Source organism: Heteronotia binoei, chromosome 15 (assembly GCF_032191835.1).
Source record: "Heteronotia binoei isolate CCM8104 ecotype False Entrance Well chromosome 15, APGP_CSIRO_Hbin_v1, whole genome shotgun sequence".
NCBI classification, from domain to species: domain Eukaryota; kingdom Metazoa; phylum Chordata; class Lepidosauria; order Squamata; family Gekkonidae; genus Heteronotia; species Heteronotia binoei.
Genome location: NC_083237.1, coordinates 49,482,574 through 49,503,298, shown reverse-complemented (window position 1 = coordinate 49,503,298; position 20,725 = coordinate 49,482,574). Strand labels below are relative to the sequence as shown.

Genomic DNA, 20,725 nt, shown 5'->3' with positions numbered 1-20,725 from the left:
AGATGGTTTAAGGCTGTCCATAGCCATATTAATAGAACTGGCTTCTCTCTTCAGGAACTCTTAACATATTTCTAGTGCATCAAAACATTGGGCGCTGCTAAATGCCAAAAGCACTACTGAGTCGGCAGCATATCTGGCCTCTGTGGAAGTAAATGTTTTTAGAAGGCCGCTTACTCTAGCTAGGTGTTTTGCTCTCTCTTCTGTGGTTCTTGAGGGTAGGTACAATAAAATCCCTTACCCTAGGGGAAGTTGAGTCTGTAGAGCACATGTTTTTTAGCTGTCCACTCTACAGGGAGGTTTGTCATGGAATTATCACCAATACTTGGCAGGATTCCTGGTTACAAAAACACAGACAAAACAAGGGTTCACTGGTTTTTATCTTATAATAATGCTAAGATCACACAGGGGATTGGATACTATTTAAAAATCTTTATTATGTGCCAGCATAATATTGTTACATTTAGAAAGCAATACTAAGTAGGGTCTAGTCTGAATTCTACAACACTGTTAAGGACATTAATAACAATTCGATGGGACTTTTTTGAAGATATTTGATGGTACTTTATTGAAGATACACAAAACTTTATGAATTCTCCTCTCCAGACTGAACATACCCAGCTTCTTCAACCTTTCCTCATAGGACTTAGTCTCCAGATCCTTCACCATCTTTGTTGCCTTCCTCTGGACACGTTCTAGCTTGTCTATATCCTTCTTAAATTGTGGTGCCCAAAACTGAACACAATACTCCAGGTGAGAACTAACTAGAGCAGAGTAAAGTGACATCATCACTTCACATGATCTGGACACTACACTTCTGTTGATACACCCCAGAACTGAATTTGCCTTTTTAGCCACCGCATCACACTTCTGACTCATGTTCAACATACGGTCCACTAATTGTGTAAATTCTTGCAATCTGATCAGAATTGTTTGCTTTTGATCGTAACTCCTCCTATTCTGAATAAAAATAAAAAAGAATCTAGAAAACATTGCCTCCTGCTGGATGGTGCACAGACTGACAGATATACAGATCAGTTTATTTACCGTATTTATTCAATTCATTTATGCCCCACCCTTCTCCCCAATGGGGACCCGAGGCAGCTTACATTGTTATCTTCTCCTTCATTTTATCCTCACAACAACTCTGTGAAGTAAGTTAGGCTAAGAAAGTATGACTGGCACATGGTCACCCAGCAAGATTCCATGGCAGAAGAGGGATTCAGACAATGGTCTCCTAGATACAAGTTGTAACGTACTCGAGGGGGAGAGGAGAGTAGGGCAACATTGTTTATTAGGAGCACGTTGCAAGAGAGGGAACACGCGGGCCGGGCCCCGCTTATGTACATACCCGGTTCAGCCTCCTGTACAGGTCAGGCCAATCCTGGCCTGTTAAACTTCCCGCCGTGGATGTAGTAGGCGGGGATTCCGCGCCCCGCGCTAGAGGTGCCTGGGATACCCAGCCGCCTCTGCGCGTGGGCGCGTATTTCAGCCAATACATTACACTCCTCCCCCCCTAGTTAATGAACATAGTCTTTAAGATACGCGGGCAGGCGGCTCTCCCTGGTGGACCGTCTGGGAAGGTCCTGTGGGGGGGGGGCGCTGCTTCCCTGGCGGGCACGTCCGGGGGTTGTGGTGCCGCCAGAGGCGGCGGGTTTGGTTCCTCGGGCCGGTCGGGCTCGGTGGGCCCCTGCACTTCGGGCGGCGGCCCTGCTGTCGTTGGGGGCGCGTCGTCAGGCTGGCCTCTGGTTGGCTCCGCCTCCTCTATGTCCGCTGGGTCCTCGGGCAGCGTCCGGCGGCGTAGCTGGTCGATGTGCCGCCGTAGGACCTGGCCCCCCTCGGTCGATATGTCGTAGTGGCGGGACCCCGTTACTCGTAACACTCTGCCCGCCACCCATTCGGGTCCCCTAGCGTAGTTCCGGGCATAAACTGGGTCGCCTGCGAAGAACCCCCTTGCCGCGTCCCGGACCTCGGGACTTCCGCTGGGGTCAGCGGTCCTGTCGGGGTGTAGTCGGTCCAGCCGTGTTATGAGTTTGCGCCCCATGAGGAGCTCGGCCGGACTGACCCCTGTGGCCGGGTTGGGGGTGACCCGGTTATCGAAAAGGAACGCAGCTAGTCTGTGGTCCCAGTCTCCCTGAACGATGCGGCTTAAGGCTTCCTTGGTTGTGCGGACCATCCGCTCCGCCTGGCCGTTAGTGGCCGGGTGAAAGGGGGCGGAGCGAATGTGTTTAATCAGGTATCTATTGAGGAACCCTTGGAAGTCCGCCGCTGTGAATGCTGTCCCGTTATCTGAGACTATGGTATCCGGAATACCGTGGGTGCACAAGACCCTGCGCAGCGCTTTGATGGCGGCGGCCGCTGAGGTGGACCCTATGGGAATGACCTCCAGCCATTTGGAATAGGCGTCCACAATGATCATGAAGATTTGACCCTGGAATGGCCCCGCAAAATCGATGTGGAGCCTCGACCAGGGCTTCCGGGTGGACTCCCACCGTGTGGCGGGGGCGCTGGGGGGCTCCGGCCTTGACTCCTGACACGTTTGACACCTGCGCACCCACGTCTCAATCTCCCCGTCCATTCCCGGCCACCAGACGTAGCTCCTGGCTAACGCCTTCATTCGGACTATGCCGGGATGGGTCTCGTGTAGGGATTCCAGGACTCGCTTTTGCAGCGGAGGCGGGATCACCACCCTGCTTCCCCATAATAGGCACCCCTTGTGCGCGGCTAGTTCCTCCCTCCTGGTCGTGTATGGTTTGAATTCTTCCCCCATGTTCCCCTCCGGCCAGCCCCTCATCACCCAGTCTAGCACCCTCGCCAGTGTTTTGTGTTTCTATGTTGCCTTGGCGACCTCCGCCGCGTGGAGGGGCTGCTCCGGGAGGCTCTCTATCATCATGACCTGGTGTGCGGGGGCGGGGTCTGGGCCTACTTCTGGGAGCGGCAAACGGCTGAGCGCGTCCGCGTGGCCCATGGCCTTGCCTGCCCTGTGCACCAGTGTGTACGTGTAGGAGTTGAGGAATTGGTTCCACCTCAACACGCGCTGTGAGAGAATTTGGGGGGTTTGCCGGTCCGGGGCCAACAGGCCTAGGAGAGGCTTGTGGTCGGTGGCAATAGTGAACCTCCGCCCGTACAGATATTCGTGGAACTTGCGGACCCCCGCCACGATTGCCAGTGCCTCTTTGTCTATCTGCGCGTAATTGCGCTCGGCTGGAGACAGCGTGCGGGAGTAGTATGCCACCGGGACCTCCCTCCCGTCCGGGAGTTGGTGCCCCAGGACTGCCCCCACTCCGTAGGGCGACGCATCGCATGCCAAGATGACGGGGAGACCCTCGTCAAAATGGTGGAGCACCGCATTACATACTAGGATGTCCTTGACCGCCTGGAATGCGGCGGCTTGCCTTTTTCCCCACACCCACGGGGCCTTTTTGTCCAGTAACCTGTGGAGGGGCTCAGCGAGGGCTGCCTTGTGGGGGAGGAACGAATGATAAAAGTTCAGCACCCCCAAGAAGCTTTGGAGCTCCGCCTTGCAGGTGGGAGCCGGGGCCTGCAGGATGGCTCGAGTTTTTTCTTCTGTTGGGTGGATTCCCGCGGAGTCTACGGCGAAACCCAGGAACTCCACCCGTGGGACCCCCAGCAAGCATTTTTCCCGTTTGACCTTGAGCCCCGCTGTCTGGAACCGGCGGAGCACCTCTCTCAAGCGATTTCCGAACTCTTCGGGGCCGGGGGCGGCGATTAAAACGTCGTCGAAAAACGGCTGCACTCCGGGGATCCCTTTAAGGAGAGCGTCCATTATACTCTGAAAAATCCCCGGAGCGACGCTTACCCCGAACTGTAGCCTCTTCACCCGGAAGGCCCCCCTGTGTGTCACTATGGTCTGGGCTTCCGCCGTCTTGGCGTCTACTGGGAGCTGTTGGTAGGCCTGGGCCAGGTCCAGCTTCCCAAAGACCTTAGACCCCGCTAGAGCAGCCAGGACGTGGCTCACCACCGGCACTGGGTAGGGGTTGTCTTGGAGCGCTTTGTTAATTGTGCACTTGTAATCTGCACATATACGCACGTCCCCATTGGGTTTGACCGGAGTCACTATGGGGGTCTCCCACATGGCGTAATCGACCGGCTCCAGGACCCCTTGTGCTACTAGGCGGTCCAACTCTGCCTCGATCTTGGGCTTCAAGGCGAAGGGGACCCTCCTTGCCTTGAGCCGGATCGGTCTGACCGTCGGGTCGAGCGGTAGGGAGATGGCCGGGCCCTTGTAACTACCCAGCGACCCATCGAATACGTCGGGGAACTCTCTGCACACCTCCCCGAACCCTCCCGCGGTGGTCGTGCGCGCCACCTCTATTCAGATTCCCAAGGGGCCAAACCATGCAAGACCCAAGAGGGTGGTAAGCGGCCGCCTGACCACCAGGATGTCTAGGGGGCCTCTGAAGGACCCCCGTTCCACCTGCACCCGTGCCCACCCCGCTATTTGGACCGGGTTTTGCTGGAAGTCCCGCAATATGAAATTTGCCGGTCGCAGCTGCAGCCCCTGGCCGGGACGCAGCCTTCTCAGGGTCTCCTCCGCGATTATGGAGATGGAGGAGCCCGAGTCCACTTCCATGACGCAGGGGGCCCCGTCTATGAGGACCGCCATCTTTATCTTGTTGGGGGTGGTCAGGGGCAAACTCAGTACCTGAAGTGAGGTGGAGGCTGTTGAGTGGGACTCTGTGGCCTCGTGGTGTGCGGTCGGTCGCGGGCGGTTGTGCTTGGCTCGGCAAGCTCGCGCGATGTGGCCGGTCTTCCCGCAGCTCCTGCAGTCCCAGGTCCGGTACTGGCAGTCCCTCGGATCGTGGGGGTCGCTGCAGCTGGCGCATTTGGCCCTTTCGTTGGTTCGCTGGTTCGGCCGTTCGCTGGCTCGGGGGCGCTGTGGAGCTCGGGCAGCTGGTCCTGCGGCGCGTCGCGTCTGGAAGGCTTCCCCCTCGTCCTGGTGCTCGGGGTCCAGCTCCTCATGGTGGGCGGTCTCGGTCTTGACCCGGGGAAAGGTCCGGGCAGCCCTCTCGAACGCGACCGCCTCGCTGAAGGCGCCCTGGAGGGTGAGCTCTTCTTTGGCGAAGAGCTTCTGCTGGAGCCTTTCGTCGCGGAGGCCCCACGTGAATCGGTCGGCCAGGGTTTCCTCCAACTGGGGGAAGTTGCAGTTCCCGGCGAGTTTGCGGAGGGCCGCCAAGTAGTCCGCGGCTGATTCTCCAGCGGTCTGGTCCCTTTTGTGGAACAGGAATCTGCGGGCCACCCGTGAGGGCTGCGGCAAGAAATGGCCCGTGAGCAGCCTGATGATCTCATCGTAGGATTTCTCCGCGAGGCGGGCGGGAGCCGAGAGACCCTTGGCGATCTCGAACGTGGCTGGCCCGCAGACGCTCAGGAGAACATCCCTCTTTGGTCCGGCGACGGTGATCTTGTTGGCCCGGAGGTAGAACTCGACCCGTTCCGAGTAGGACTCCCAGCCCTCAGGATTTGCAGGGTCGAAGGGCTCGATGTACCCGGTGTTCCCGCTCTGGTTGGCCATGGTGGCGGCGGCGGTCGTGGCCGGTCGTTCGTTGCCCAAGGTCTCCGATTGTAGCCGATGAGGCTAGCATCCCACCTTCGTCGCCAGTGTAACGTACTCGAGGCGGAGACGAGAGTAGGGCAACATTGTTTATTAGGAGCACGTTGCAAGAGAGGGAACACGCGGGCCGGGCCCCGCTTATGTACATACCCGGTTCAGCCTCCTGTACAGGTCAGGCCAATCCTGGCCTGTTAAACTTCCCGCCGTGGATGTAGTAGGCGGGGATTCCGCGCCCCGCGCTAGAGGTGCCTGGGATACCCAGCCGCCTCTGCGCGTGGGCGCGTATTTCAGCCAATACATTACACAAGTCTGACACTCTTAACTGCTACCATAGTGGCTCTCAGTTCAGGACGGCAAAGGGGACAAGAAGGCAATAGGCCCCATTTCCAAACTGGCACTTATACCCCTTCCATGCCTTCTTCAGAGTAACATTCTGGGAAAACGAGAATAACAGATATATGTTTAGGTTGATAGATGTGTTAGTCTGAAATAACAGACTAAGGTCTACTGCAGGAGTGACCAAATTATGGCTCAGGAGCCACATGTGGCTCTTTCACACATATTGTGTGGCTCTCGAAGCCCCCACTGCCCTGTTGGCCAGCTTGGAGAAGGCATGTTTCTTTTTAAATCACTTCTCCAAGCCAAGCCTGCTGGTGACTTGGAGAATGCATTTAAAGTTGCTTTCTTTCCACCTCTCCATCTATTTGCCTTCCTTCCTTCAGGCTCTCAAACATCTGACATTTATTCTATGTGGCTCTTACATTAAGCAAGTTTGACCACCCCTGGTCTACTGGCACCTTTAAGATCAACAAAGTTTAATTCTGGGTATAAGCCTTTGTGTGTATGCACACTTCTTTATTAGTATCTAGATGAACGTTCAAACTATGTCAGTTTGATCCGGGGGTGGGGGGTGGGGGGGATGACTGCAGACCTAAGGCAGCATCTAATTTAATTAGATTACTTTGTTATTGTTGGCTTTTTCTTTGGACAAATGCCCATGATCAGCAGTCCAGCAATGACTTTATATGTGTGGGCCTTTGCAAGTTTTAAAAATAAATAAATATATCAAACATTGACATCAGCTCAAATACAATGCTTTTCAGTGTAATCAGCTGCCTGTCATCAAAGGGCAAAGTAAGCAAATATGGAGAAATCAAGTAATCTATGAGAAAAAAGGTGGCAGAGGGGTCATATGCATAACCTTACAAAAAAAGGCAAAATGTAGATAGCATGAATAAAGAAGCGATTATCTGTCTTTCACATCATACTATAATTTGGAAATTATCCTATCAAACTGACTGGTGGTTGATTATAAATAAAAATCCATTGGCACGTTAAAGACCAATAACATTTATTTCAATATCAGCTTTCATGAGTCACTGTTCACCACCATTTCAGATATGAGGAAGACCTGAAGAAGTGAATGGTGACTCACAAAAGTTCATATTGAAATAAATGTTGTGTCTTTTTAGTACTAGTAGAAGAAGAAGATATTGGATTTATATCCCGCCCTCCACTCCGAAGAGTCTCAGAGCAGCTCACAATCTCCTTTACCTTCCTCCCCCACAAGAGACACCCTGTGCGGTGGGTGGGGCTGGAGAGGGCTCTCACAGCAGCTGCCCTTTCAAGGACAACCTCTGCCAGAGCTATGGCTGACCCAAGGCCATGCTAGCAGGTGCAAGTGGAGGAGTGGGGAATCAAACCCGGTTCTCCCAGATAAGAGTCCGCACACTTAACCACTACACCAAACCGGCTCTCCATGGGACTTTTGTTTTACTTTGCTATAGCAAACTAACACAGCTATTCTTTTGCAATTCAGTCAAGACAGACAACATTTTACATCACACAGTGATTAGTTGACTAGTGGAACTCATTCCCACGTGATGGCCACAGCTGCAAACATTTATAGACTATAGTTCTATCAACCATTATAGCTGAATGGGACTGTCAAGTTCAGAGGGTTCACACCTGCTGGCCCTGCTTGTGAACTTCCATGTGGCAGCTGGCTGATGGAAACAGTATCCTGGACTAGAAGGGTCATTGGTCTGACCTTGGGCTGCCAACAGGCCTGGGAAAATTAATACAAACAATGTATGGAAATGAAACACTGAAGCTTTTCAGGACACCGAGGTAAGTAGTAACATCACCCGTCAAATAACATCCAATTAAGCCTCTGTTAAAAGGCCAGGACATCCTTCATCATGTCACTTGGCAACCTTAGTCTCATCCCACCATGGTTAGTTCTTTTCTTTTTAATGTACAAGCAGGAGTATGCTGTTGGGGAACCAAATGCAACCTCAGCCACTGAACTCCAAACATCACGTGCCTGATCTTCACATATGTTCAGTGTTGGGAAATACCTGGACATTTTGGGGGGGGAGCCTCAGGAGGGAGGAGTTTGGGCCATAATACATAGAATCCAACTTCCGAAGCGACCGTTTTTTCCCAAGTGAACATATCAGTCGCCTGGAGATCACTTGCAATAGCAGGAGACTTCCAGTCACAACTTGGAGGTTGGCAACCCTGCCATAATAGTGGACACCCACTCTTCCCCTCCACATCGCCCACGTGACCCCTATGCCGTGGAACTCCTCAATGACCTCCATGCTGTCAAGCAAGAGTGAGCCTTCCTCTGACGTCCTCTTTAGAACGTTCCCGGGAAAGGGCCAATCCGCGAGCTCTCCAGCGTTGCCCAATCCACGCTCGAGGAAAGGAGACCAGCGCGGAGGCCGCCAGCCAATAGCCGGCGGAGAAGAAGCGGCGCGTCCCGTGAGCCACCGTGGCCTGTCTGGGGAAACGTTCCATGCGTCGTGACGGCCAATAGGAGCGGAGGACGCGGTGGAACATCGGCAAGGTGAGCGCGGGCGGGAGGGGCCTGGCGGTGTGTGAGCTGCAGCGCTGCGACTTTGAGGTTTGGTGGAGGCTCTCTTGGCCCTCGAAGGTTAGCCGGTGTGTAGGGAGAGAGAGCAAGTAAGGAGCCCAGGGAGGGTGTCTGGGGAGGGAGCCCGTTGGGAAGGCCGAGGAGTGCATGCGGAGAAAATGAAGCACCTTCACTTATCCGTGCTTCAGTTTATAGCTTCATTTATTCGCGTTGCCAATTGTGTTCTCGGGCTGGCTGGAATAAGACGCGTGTCGCCTGGATTCCAGAACGCAGGAGTACGGATTCATTTAAACGCATTTTTATTTTGTCAGTCTACAGACAGCGTCGGTGGGGTCTTTTCCCTTCATCCAGTTCATCCTCGTAACACCTTTGTGAGAGAGGGGAAGCTGAGCGGCTAGCCCGAGGTCATCCAGATAGACTCGTGGCAGGCAGGAATTTAAACGCTGCTCTCTATTTTAGCTTGACAATCGCTATGTGAGGTAGATTAGGCTGAGAGAGAACCAGCGACCTAGGTGTCGCTCAGCCAGCTTCGTGGCCGAATGAGGATTTGAATTTAGGTAAACCTGGTTCTAGTCTAGTGTAAATTTTATATAGTTTAGGCTGTGTTGAGTCTTGGAGAGCGTCTGAATAATGAGTGTGGGGGTAGTCTCCAAGGGAAGCCTATGTGGTGTAATGGCTAGAGTGGCCTAGGACTGGGGAGACCTCAGTTCAAGTTTCTGCTTGCTTTGAAACCTGCTGAGAGACCTGATGCCAGTCACTTTCCTGAAATGTAATGCACCTCACAGGCTTGCAGTGAGGATAAAATGGAAAAGGGTGAACCATATGTGGTGCTCTGGAATTCCTGGGAAAAGGACAAGATATGTATGCATTCCAGTTATCCTTGGGACATAAGGCTGAGGATGGTTTCCTAACTGTCCTTTGTCTAGCCCATGTCAAACTTGATGTGCCACTGGTGTGAATTGAGTGGGGAAGGTCATAGGAAGCTAAGTGGAAAGAGTTGCTTGAGGGCTGTCTGGAAAGGGCTGAAGAACACAATTTGGAAGGAGGAGGTTGTTGAGAAACTGGATTTCTAGAAGGAATTCCTGCTTAGCTTTTAGGGGTAAGCTTGAGCAATTAGGGGCTCTTGAAGTAAATGCTGGGGGTGGGAGAGCCAGTTCTTGGTATATTGATGTTCTGTTTTACAAGAGTATTTGTGGATAATGGCGGAAGGATAAGGCAAAGATGGAGAAAGCTGGTAGGTTTAATTGTGGGCAGGGAGAGAAGTGTGAAGTGAACAAGGAGACTTTAAGATGTTGGAAAACAGGGAGGATGAGAGTGTTTGTGTTGAAGTGCTTTCTGTAGATGCCTTAGATACTTTGCTTGTTGAGTAAAGATTAAGGAAGGTTTAGGATGGTGATGAATTTTGGAGTAAGGGAAATCTTGCTGTGGCTTGTTGTGGGCCCAGCCAAAATAAGAATTTCCAGGGAGATGAGTGATAGGTACAGTTTTGGCTGAACTGATGTAAGCCTTTTGATTGACATGCTTCTCACAATTACTATTTGGCACAGGTGCATGTAGTACAGGTCCACTTCTTTAAACCAATGTGGAGTTCCTGTCTCCAGATGTTAAGAGTACTACAAGCATAGAAGCATGCGTGCATCAGGCTAACGTGCTGAAAATCATATTCACCCCTGCCATCTTCTTGGTGCCCTTCTACAAGAACTCATGTCAAGGTTATCTGATTCTCCTTCTTTGTGATTAACTTAACCATCTTTTACGGTGTACTCCCAGAGCTAGCTGGATGTTCTAGATTATATTTGGATCAATTTTCGTAGAAGCTCCAAGGCAACAAAAGAGATATATACCTGCAATGGAAAAAGAAGTCTGAATGGGAAACCAGTGAGTTCTTTAGGAAGTGCCTGCTTTGCCCACATACTGGACTATCTTCTTTGGTGGTGAGAATATTTAGGGTGTGTGCATATATAAATGTAGCCTCTTTCTTCTTTTAGGGTAATCAGAATGCAGACTCCTGTAGCTCTCCTGTCCTCGTCAGCTCTGGTAAGGAATGTTTTGGTATACTTTTTGCCTTTGAGGAAACTGCCAGCTTCTCTTTAAAGTACCTAACAGAGCCAGTCCTAAGCACAGTTTCACCCTTCTAAGTCCACTGAAGTCAGTGGACTTAAAAGTATTTAACTGTATGTTGTCGTAGGCTTAACTGTGCTTTGAAGATTTCTGATTTCATTCCTCCATAGGCATGCCAGCTATTTCCATTTTACTATTGGAAAACAAAGTAATTTGTTCAAAACAACCCAGTGAACTTTGATAAAGACCTACTTTGAACCTAGATCAAAAGCTAAGATGACTTCTTTTTTTTTTTTTTGGTTTTAACTTTTTATTACATTTAACAACAGCAACAATATATATATATATATATACAAAACATAAACTTAGGGATGTAGACCGCGGGATGCATTATATACTTACATCATTAGAATACAGATCCTTTGTTCTAACCTAACCCAAATCATACATTCTACAGTTAACCCCTTTTTACACTATATTCTTATTATCTTCCCCCCATAACCATTCATACAATAAGTTCCATTTCCCTTCTATCTATTTGTCTATTTGTTAATTTCTTCTCTTAATATCTCTATCAGAGTATCCACCTCAGCTCAGTCTAGAACCAGCCAAAAATACTTTCTTTCTTCTGCACTATGATCCAAAAGAACATTTGGCATTTCAAGTCATCTTACTTTGCTTATAAATTACATAGTATCAATTTAATTCCCTGCAACAACAAAAAAAACCCAGCAAGTTCGGAATACACTTTCATACAATAAATTCCATTTTCCTTCTCTCTGTCTATTTGTTAATTTCTTTTAATATCTCCATCAAAGTATCTAGCTCAGCTAAGTCTAGAACTAATGGGAAAAAAACCTTTTTTTCTTCTACACTGTGGTCCAAAAAAGAAGAAAAAAAAACATTGGCATTTCAAATCACAAAGCTAAGATGACTTCTGAAGGGTATGCCAGTCTGCACATAGAAGCACTGGGGTGGCGGGTTCATGTCCCCATGTAGCTCATCTAACATGATTTCCAGTTAATCCTGACAACTATAGATGAGTATGTTTACATACACATGGCAGAATTGTCTGTGGGAAAATTTAGTATCAAAAAGTTTGCTAGTAAGTTTTCCATTCCAGACATCTTTACACCCCACATTACTGCCATTCAATCAAAAAAAGCTCAAAAGTGTTGTATCATACCTTTAGTGTTGAGCCATAGAATGTATTCACACTACACTAAATAATGCGTTTTACAACTGGATTTTTACTGTATAAGAATAACAAAAGTCCACTTGCAAAGCGCATTATGTAGTGTAGTTAGACCCAAGTAATCAGCCGTGTTGGTCTGAAGTAGTAGAACAAAATAGGAGTCAAGTCACACCTTTAAGACCAACTTAGTTTTTAATCCGGTACCTCGTCTGATGAAGTGTGCTTAGAGAGCAACAAAAGCTTACGTTCTGAATAAAACTTTGTTGGTCTTAAAGGTGCAACTTGACTCCTATTTTGCTCTATTTAGTGTAGTGTGAATGCACGCACAGATAGCTCAGTGTGAAGAATGTGCTTTACACGTATCAAGTTTTGCACTCAGTCCCTGACATCTCCAATTAAAGGGTCTTAATGTGGAAAAAGATCTCTGCCTGAAGCCCCAACAGTCGCTGCCAGTCAGACAGTGCCAGATTGCTACTTCTCTTCTGATTCAAATTAAATGCCTTCCTCTTCAGTTTCGCTGCTATTCGCGGGCTCTGAGCAGACCAGTTTGCCTGTCTATATCGAGCAGGCCGGGGACTCAGACTCTACAGGTAAGAACATAACCCTTTGCTGCTCTCATTCTTGCTCATAACTGGAGAACCAAACTAACTTTTTGGTCCTGCAAAACACATTGCTTGCCAGAAACACATGGAAATGTAGCCAGTTGCAACAGATGGTTGTTTCGCGAAGGATGAATGTGTGTGTCGGACCTTATGATGGATGGATTGATTTTACAGATAAGGCTGGTTGAAATAGGAAGCCAGATTTTATTTATTTATGTGATTTGTAGTCCCATGTTTTTCACAGGGACTCAAAGTGGATTACACGTAGTATAAGTCAGTACAGTCAACAAAATGGGACATTCAGCAACCATCGATTTACAATTGTAAAAGTCTGGGACCACCAGAAAGAAGTGAAGTATAGCATAGGTATTAACATGACACATCAAGAGGTGCAGAAATTACATTATATGATCCTACTTACAGTAAGCTGTACACGGTAGCATAGCCCATGGTCACATTTATGCAAGTCAGTCTGTGAACTCTTTTGTACGTTGCAACTCTAGTGCTTGAACAGAAAAGTCCTCTTGAACAGGAAGGGGTCTTATAAACAACTGTATGGGTTTGCAGTGATTTTTACCAAGGTGCCTGATGTACTCAAACAGGCATTGTTGGAAGCTTTGGCTTTGAAATCATACTCTGCCCACTAAAAGTGCAAAGGGCTATAAGTGCAGAGAGGGGATTGAAAAGGCTGCTGTAGTCATCCACCTTCTCCAGCTTATTGAACTTCACCACATGGCTCCTGCACTGGATGTTAAGAATCTGCCTGAACCAAGGTCGTGTCTGTTCTTGACACAACTTTCAGCTGATCATTCTCTTAATATTTTAAGCATTCTGTATCAGAAGCTGCATGAGCTCCCTCGGTGAACTGGATTCTGGAATTTTTCTGTCCACGTTGTCTTACTTCTTACAGAGTTATCTCCTTCCCTGTCCTGAGTCACCGTTTGTGGCATGTTCCATCAGGGCTACGGTACAGAAGAAGAGGGTGGTTTTGTGTGCATAGTGCCTCCCTGGCAAGAGCCAGAGAGTTTGGTTTGGTATAGTGGTTAAGAGCGGTGGACTCTAATCTTTGAGAACTGGGCTTGATTCCCCACTCCTCCACATGCAGCCGGCTGGGTGACCTGGGGTCAGTCACAGTTCTTGCAGAGGTATTCTCTCAAGAGCAGGTCTCGGAGAGTTCTCTCAGCCCCACCTACCTCAACAGGGTGTCTGTTGTGGGGACAGGAAGGGAAGAGAGACTAAGTTGTTTTGAGACTCTGAGTGAGGGGCAAGGTATAAATCCAATCTCTTTTTCTTCATCTCTGCCTTTGTACTGCAGAGAGGCTTTGAAAGTTATTAGTGTGGTTCAGTGGTGCCTGCTGGAAGTTGTTACTCTTTCTTTGCTGTAGGCAGGCAAGGCCAGCAATTTGTTTCAACTTTTGACTAACAGGAGTGTTGTGTTTGGTGTGCCTCTATCGCCAAAAAGGTAATAGTTCCTTTTTTGCCTTCAGTTATTTAGAAGCAAGAGGCATAACAAGTGGGTTGGGAGCTGAAGGTTTTATTAGCAAGCTAGCAATTGCAGGAAGAAAAAGAAAACACAGCAATGCTTAGACTTTTTCAGCTGTTAGGACCCTGCTGGAGAATCCACAGTGGACAGATCTCCTGGATCTGTCCAAAGCATCCAGACCTGAGAGGCAAATCAGGCACAAAAGGAGAGCTTTTCTTCCCTATGACCCACAGAAAAGTGCAACAGCACAAAAGGGAGTGGGAAAAAATTACCCTCTAACAATAACAATGTATGAAAAGTCTCGTGTACAGTTAAAGAGAAGAAACATATATCTTAAGAGCAAGAAAATCCACTGGTGTGTCAAATGTGCTTGGAAAGGGGCCAGGGAAACAATGTAAAGCCGTCAAATATTTGGCCCAACCTGTGCTAATCATTTGTTTTCATCCTTAGCCCTTTGGTGCTTTCCATCTTCAGCCGGCTCATCGGGAATTCCAGACCAGCGCCATCTCCCGTGATATCGATACTGCGGCTAAATTCATTGGTGCTGGTGCAGCCACAGTGGGGGTAGCTGGCTCAGGAGCTGGGATTGGCACAGTGTTTGGCAGCTTAATCATTGGTTATGCCAGGTAAATTTGCTTGGGGGGGGGGAGGTTTAGGGTTTGGAAAGCAAGTAACTTAGAAGGCCTCTTGCAAAACAAAACCCCAAAACTCTCACCCTTCTTGTGGGAGGCAGTTTCTGTGTACAACCGATCATGATTAATCACCTAAGTTAAAGGTTTCACAATTATTTTCTGCTGAAAATTCTTTCTTGCTGGCAAGTTGTACACGTATGTTTTGCAAAAAGAAAGAAACCACACATTGTGTTAGAGAAGCATTTAATTTTTTAACCTTGCTTGGCAAACCTTTTTTTAAATTACTCTAAGGTGCTGAAGAAACAGCTCTGAGGTCCACATGCTTTCCTGGAGGATGTGTCATGGTCTAGAAGTTTGAATGTGATTTTCTTTTTTTGGAGATGGGGACGAGGAGCCAGAAGTCTTGCATGCATGAATTCAAACTGTAGGCCTTCACAGCTTGGAACAGCACCTGAGAATGAATCCATGCCATTTAAATTTCAACATAGGTGGTCAGCTAGCTTCTCGTCCCAGTTTCAGGTCTTTTCTTGTTCCCTTATACTCACAAACTGATGTCCAGGAGCTAATACGAAAAAACAATTGATACTGTCAAAAACTCCAAAATATCAAGCCAGGACAGGAGCCTTTATTGTGGGGGTGGTGGCCAAGCTGGAGAAATGACCAAAAAAGACTGCAATGTGAGTCCGTACACCTCAGAGTAGTTCCGTCACCAGTCCCTTTCTATGATCCAGACAGCCAGAGACCAAGGGACAAAGTTTCAAGCCCTCCTGGAACTATAGTCAAGAAATTCACCCTTGCAGGTTAGGACATCTTCAAGACAAGTTGAAGTAGCCAGTGAGGACTAAAATCTTGGATTCAGATTGAAGGCTCCTGAATGCAAGAATTCTACAAAAATATAATTAGAATTATTTAAATTGTGCAAAAATAATGAGTGGTGAACAGTGGGAATCAAATAACAAAGCTAAAAATCTATCGAAGCACTTTGACAAACAATGGTTTCAGATGTTTTCCAACAGCAGACTGAGGTCTTCAAGGTTCCAAGCTTCAAAATCCAAGATAAGGTTTCTGGTCAGTAATAACCCAGGTTATTCCAAGCACAGGGTCAGTCACAGCTAATGCTTGTGGCCCAACACAATGGTCAACGCAATAGTGGACATATCCATGCATGTTTTACGAGCTCTGCCAGAGTTTGCTTTGCATTAAGTTCACTCTTGTTTCTATAACAAAATTTCAAAGCTGCTTATTATACCAGTAGGATTTTACCTAATAAAATCTTCCCTTGTGTCCTACCTACAGGAACCCATCCCTCAAGCAGCAGCTGTTCTCTTACGCTATCCTGGGATTTGCCCTTTCAGAGGCCATGGGGCTGTTCTGTCTGATGGTGGCATTCCTCATCCTGTTTGCCATGTAACTGCCTCGGAGCTACGCTGCCGTCCCCATGTGGTCTTTGTGTCCTCTCGGGTCTGAGCCTGCCTCCCTTGCCAGAGCGCTACACATTAATAAACAAGATTCAGGTTTTCTTTTTGTTAAACTAATCCCTGAGTTAAGGGTTTTCTTTGCCCTCTTGTGTTCCAAGTGTTTAAAATGTTTACAGAATAAGGAGAAGGGAAAGAAGTTTGTCCTACTGCAACCCTTTATGAACATGTGTGCACATCTGCCTGCTATGAATAATACTTCCTGCTTCTGGTGATGGGAAGAGAGACTGGTACAAAGCTGTAAAATGGACCCCCTGCACCTACAAGCCCACCTGGATGACTGCTTTGGCTATCAAAATGTATTTTCTTGAAGTGTCATAAATTGACACAAATAGATCCAGCCAGGGCAATAAGGTTGCAGCCCCTGCCCGGCCTCTCTGGACAGCTGCATTCTGCTAAAATACCCATTCTCCTCCGACTTAGACCCTGTTGTGCTGAATCAGGTTCCAAGGGGGACAGTTATGCAAATATGCTGAGGCTCATGTCTTTCCTGAATGCTGGGGGCAGGGGTGGAGGCAACAACCTGCAGTCTTTGTCACTTCCCCAAGGCTACAAGAATCCAAGGTGAACCTCAAGGGCATGGACAGTATTGCAGGGAGTGCCCTTTCTCCTAGCTGATAGGCGACAGACTAGGCCCACCCCTTCCATCATTGTTTATTAGACCTATGCTGCTACCTAGCCAGGCCCAGGCAAGCCCCTGTGCTGGTACTGCTGACCCCACTGGGGCTCAGACAGTGTGCAATGTATCTGTAAAAGGTAAAGGCAGTTGTTTTCGACTCTGGGGTGATGTTGCTTTCACAATGTTTTCACGGCAGACTTTTTACGGGGTGGTTTGCCATTGCCTTCCCCAGTCATCTACACTTTCCCCCCAGCAAGCTGGGAGCTCATTTTACTGACCTCTGAAGGATGGAAGGCTGAGTCAACCTGGAGCCGGCTACCTGAACCAGCTTCCGCTGGGATCGAACTCAGGTCGTGAGCAGAGGGCTTTGACTGCAGTACTGCAGCTTTACCACTCTGTGCCACAGGGCTCTGTATCTGTAGGGTGTGGCAAAATACCCTGCGCCAGTTGTGAGTTTCTGTTCTGGCCTACAAAAGTCAATCTTGTGGCAGCTTAGTTGTGGAATGAGCTTTTGAAAGCGAACAATAAACAAGCTAGTGCCACTCAGTGAGAGTTCTGCAACAAAGGAAGGTTAGAGAAAAGCCGCTGGAGAGGACAGCAGAAAAAAAGATAAGTCTCTTGCAGCAGACAAGTGTATGTGAGGTCCTTAAGACGGAGCAACTAAGTGACCGCTGGAGAGGTAGCTGGATTACCCGCAAAATCTAGTCCTAGAAAGGTTAGCTACATTTATTTCAGCCAAACCAAGCCAGTTTTCTCTACCTGTACAGGTGTGTGGGCCTTCAATCGCTCATTGCTGCCTGTTGAGGACGCGGGGGGGGGGGGGAGAGAAGAGGCGTCTCCATGTCAGGCAAGGACACTTAGTGGGAAAAAGTAATGGCTAGACGTTTCCGGGGGCGCTCTAGGACGTTCAAAGCCCTGGGCTCTATGGTCGATTTGAAGGCCGGTCTAGAGGCGGTGCCTGTCCTGGCGGTTGGTGCTTGGGAGACTGCTAGAGAAGCGCCACTAGAGGGGGACAGGCGGGAGGTGAAGCTATGGGCGGGGTCATGCTGCCCGTCTCTGATGACGTTGAGGATTCTGAGGGGACTTCGTCAACGTCGCGTCAAGTAGGATTGCGCTTCCCGTCTGGGCGGAACTGCGAGGGCAACGGGGGACGATCTTCGGCTGAGAGAAGTTAGTTCCGAAAGGATTCTCTAGCCCCAGAAGTCGCGCTGGTTTTATCCTTCGACTTCAGGTTCCCGGTTGCAGCGCACAGAAGCCTCCATTGGTGGGGGTAGAGTGGTAGCTTGGCAAGAGTGGGGACTGATCAGATAAAAGCCGGCTGATGTGGAGGGTTCCGTTTCGATGCGAGGCTTCTAAAGAACCCCCGCCCCCTATCTGTCTCAAGATGTGGGGTTGGCCAAGATTATTTCTTTTTAAGAGCTAGGCTGAAATTTATTTAACAGGTATTCTAATGCGGCAACGAAAAAGACTTTACCTGTTGAACTTCTACTTGATCCTGTGCGTTTTAAAGGCACTTCCAGTAGGCTCCCCTTTTGGGATAATGTGATCGGAAAGTGGTCTACTCTTTAACCCCACCCCCCTCCAAAAAAGTAGAAGGTGCAAAACATTTTTGGGGCATTTTTAAAATCTATTTCCTCCTGAATCCAGCAGCTGCAAAAAGTTGGAGGTAAGGGGGGGTGGGGAGAGACGCTCTGACAACAGCTGTCTTCGAAGCAGAAATCCTGTAGCTGAGTCAGGGCTAACTAAGTTACCCGGGGAGAAGACGTGGGATTGGAACCCTGCTCCTGCAGGTCTTCTGTGAAGACGCTAAACGCTTTTCCCCCATGGCGCTTCTAATCCGAGCCCACCGTGAGCAATGATCCTCAAGATGGACACGAAACTCTGTGCAGCACGCCAGAATTCCCCTTCAGGCTGGATGTTACACCTGCAGACCTCATTGTGGTCCAGCCTTTTAAAAAGTATTTACCAGTGCATACATATAAGGCAGAAATTGAACAGCAAATTAGTATAGGACCAATGTCCTTCTAAGCTGCAGCAAAAATTCTACTTTGTGAGCTACTGCATAAATTAGTGTGCTCTGGGGTCATCCTTCCTGAACTAAGACAAAAATGTGTGATCTGGAGGCTAAAAAACTGACTAATTCAGTTTACAGGGAACACGGTATAGGACAGGGGTGGCCAAACTTGCTTAATGTAAGAGCCACATAGAATAAACATCAGATGTTTGAGAGCCAGGAGGGAGGAAAAAAGGAAAGAAAATGGAGGTGGAAAGAAAGCAACTTTAAATGCATTCTTGAAGCAACTGGCTGACTAGGCTTGGAGACAGATTCTTTCTCCAAGCTGGTTAACAGAGCAGTGGGGGCTCTGAGAGCCACACAATATGTGTGAAAGAGCCACAGTTTGGCCACCCCGGTATACGACACAACAAAGACGTTTTGACAAATGAAATAAACTAAATTTATAAGGTCACCTTTGGTTGGATTTAATCCCAGGGGAAAACAATGGAGCAAATAAATATGTCAAAATTGGGGAATGCCCAGGGTTGCTGTGCAGAGGCAGGCAATGGCAAACCAGCCCTAAAAGTGTCTAGCCTTGAAAACCCTATGGGTCTCCTTAACGTAGCTAAGACTTAATGTCAGTCTCCAAAACCACCATTTTAAAAAAAGGCATCACCGGATTTCTATCTTGGCCACGGGTGGCCAAACTGCTTAACATAAAAGCCACATAGAATATACGGTATGTCACAGAAGTGAGTACACCCCCTCACATTTTGTAAATATTTATATCTTTTCATGTGACAACACTGAAGAACTTGGCTACAATGTAAAGTAGTGAGTCTGCAGCTTGTATAATAGCGTAAATAGGGGAGGGACGGTGGCTCAATGGTAGAGCATCTGCTTGGTAAGCAGAAGGTCCCAGGTTCAATCCCCGGCATCTCCAACTAAAAGGGTCCAGGCAAATAGGTGTGAAAAACCTTAGCTTGAGATCCTGGAGAGCTGCTGCCAGTCTGAGTAGACAATACTGACTTTGATGGACTGAGGGTCTGATTCAGTATAAGACAACTTCATATGTTCATATGTAAATGTGCTGCCCCCTCAAAATTACGCAACACACAGCCATTAATGTCTAAACTGCTGGCAACAAGTGAGTACAACCCCTAAATGATAATGGGAGCAAATGGGGCCCAAAGTCTCTATTTTGTGTGGCTACCATTATTTTCCAGCACTGCCTTAACCCTCTTGGGCATAGAGTTCACCAGAACTTCACAGGTTGCCACTGGAGTCCTCTTCCACTCCTCCAATGACGACGTCACGTAGCTGGTGGATGTTAGAGACCTTGTGCACCTCCATCTTCCGTTTCAGGATGCCCCACAGATGATCAATAGGGTTTAGGTCTGGAGACACGCTTCGCCAGTCCATCACCTTTATCTGCAGCTTCTTTAGCAAGGCAGTGGTTGTTTTGGAGGTGTGTTTGGGGTCGTTATGTTGGAATACTGCCCTGCGGCCCAGTCTCTGAAGGGAGGGGATCATGCTCTGCTTCAGTATGTCACAGTACATGTTGGCATTCATGGTTCCCTCAATGAACTGTAGCTCCCCAGTGCCAGCAGCACTCATGCAGTCCCAGACCGTGACATTCCCACCACCATGCTTGTCTTTGTACTCCTCACTTGGTTGCCGCCACACACGCTTGACACCATCTGAACCAAATAAGTTTATCTTGGTCTCATCGGACCACAGGACATGGTTCCAGAAATCCATGTCCTTAGTCTGCTTGTCTGCAGTAAACCGTTTCCAGGCTTTCTTGTGCATCATCTTTAGAGGCTTCCTTCTGGGACAACAGCCCTGCAGACCAATTTGATGCAGTGTGTGGTGTATGGTCTGAGCACTGACAGGCTGACCCCCCCACCCCTTCAATCTCTGTAGCAATGCTGGCACCACTCATACGTCTGTTTCCCAAAGCCAACCTCTGGATATGACGCTGAGCTCTTTGGTCGACCATGGCAAGACCTGTTCTGAGTGGAACCTGTCCTGTTAAACCACTGTATGGTCTTGGACACTATGCTGCAGCTCAGTTTCAGGGTCTTGGCAGTCTTCTTATAGCCTAGGCCATCTTTATGTAGAGCAACAATTCGTTTTTTCAGATCCTCAGAGAGTTCATTGCCATGAGGTGCCATGTGGAACTTCCAGTTACCAGTATGAGGGAGTGAGA

At 48.6% G+C, this 20,725-nt stretch overlaps 1 protein-coding gene across 1 annotated transcript; it reads left to right on the top strand.

Moving 5' to 3' along the window:
• Positions 1 to 8,412: 8,412 nt before the first annotated feature.
• ATP5MC1 (ATP synthase membrane subunit c locus 1) lies at positions 8,413 to 15,958 on the top strand. The gene is made up of 5 exons (XM_060256412.1): positions 8,413 to 8,539; positions 10,439 to 10,487; positions 12,219 to 12,296; positions 14,242 to 14,417; positions 15,720 to 15,958. Exons 2-5 carry the CDS (start codon positions 10,449 to 10,451, stop codon positions 15,832 to 15,834), a joined length of 408 nt encoding a protein of 135 aa, XP_060112395.1. The 5' UTR covers positions 8,413 to 8,539; positions 10,439 to 10,448; the 3' UTR covers positions 15,835 to 15,958.
• The last annotated feature ends 4,767 nt before the right edge of the window (positions 15,959 to 20,725 follow it).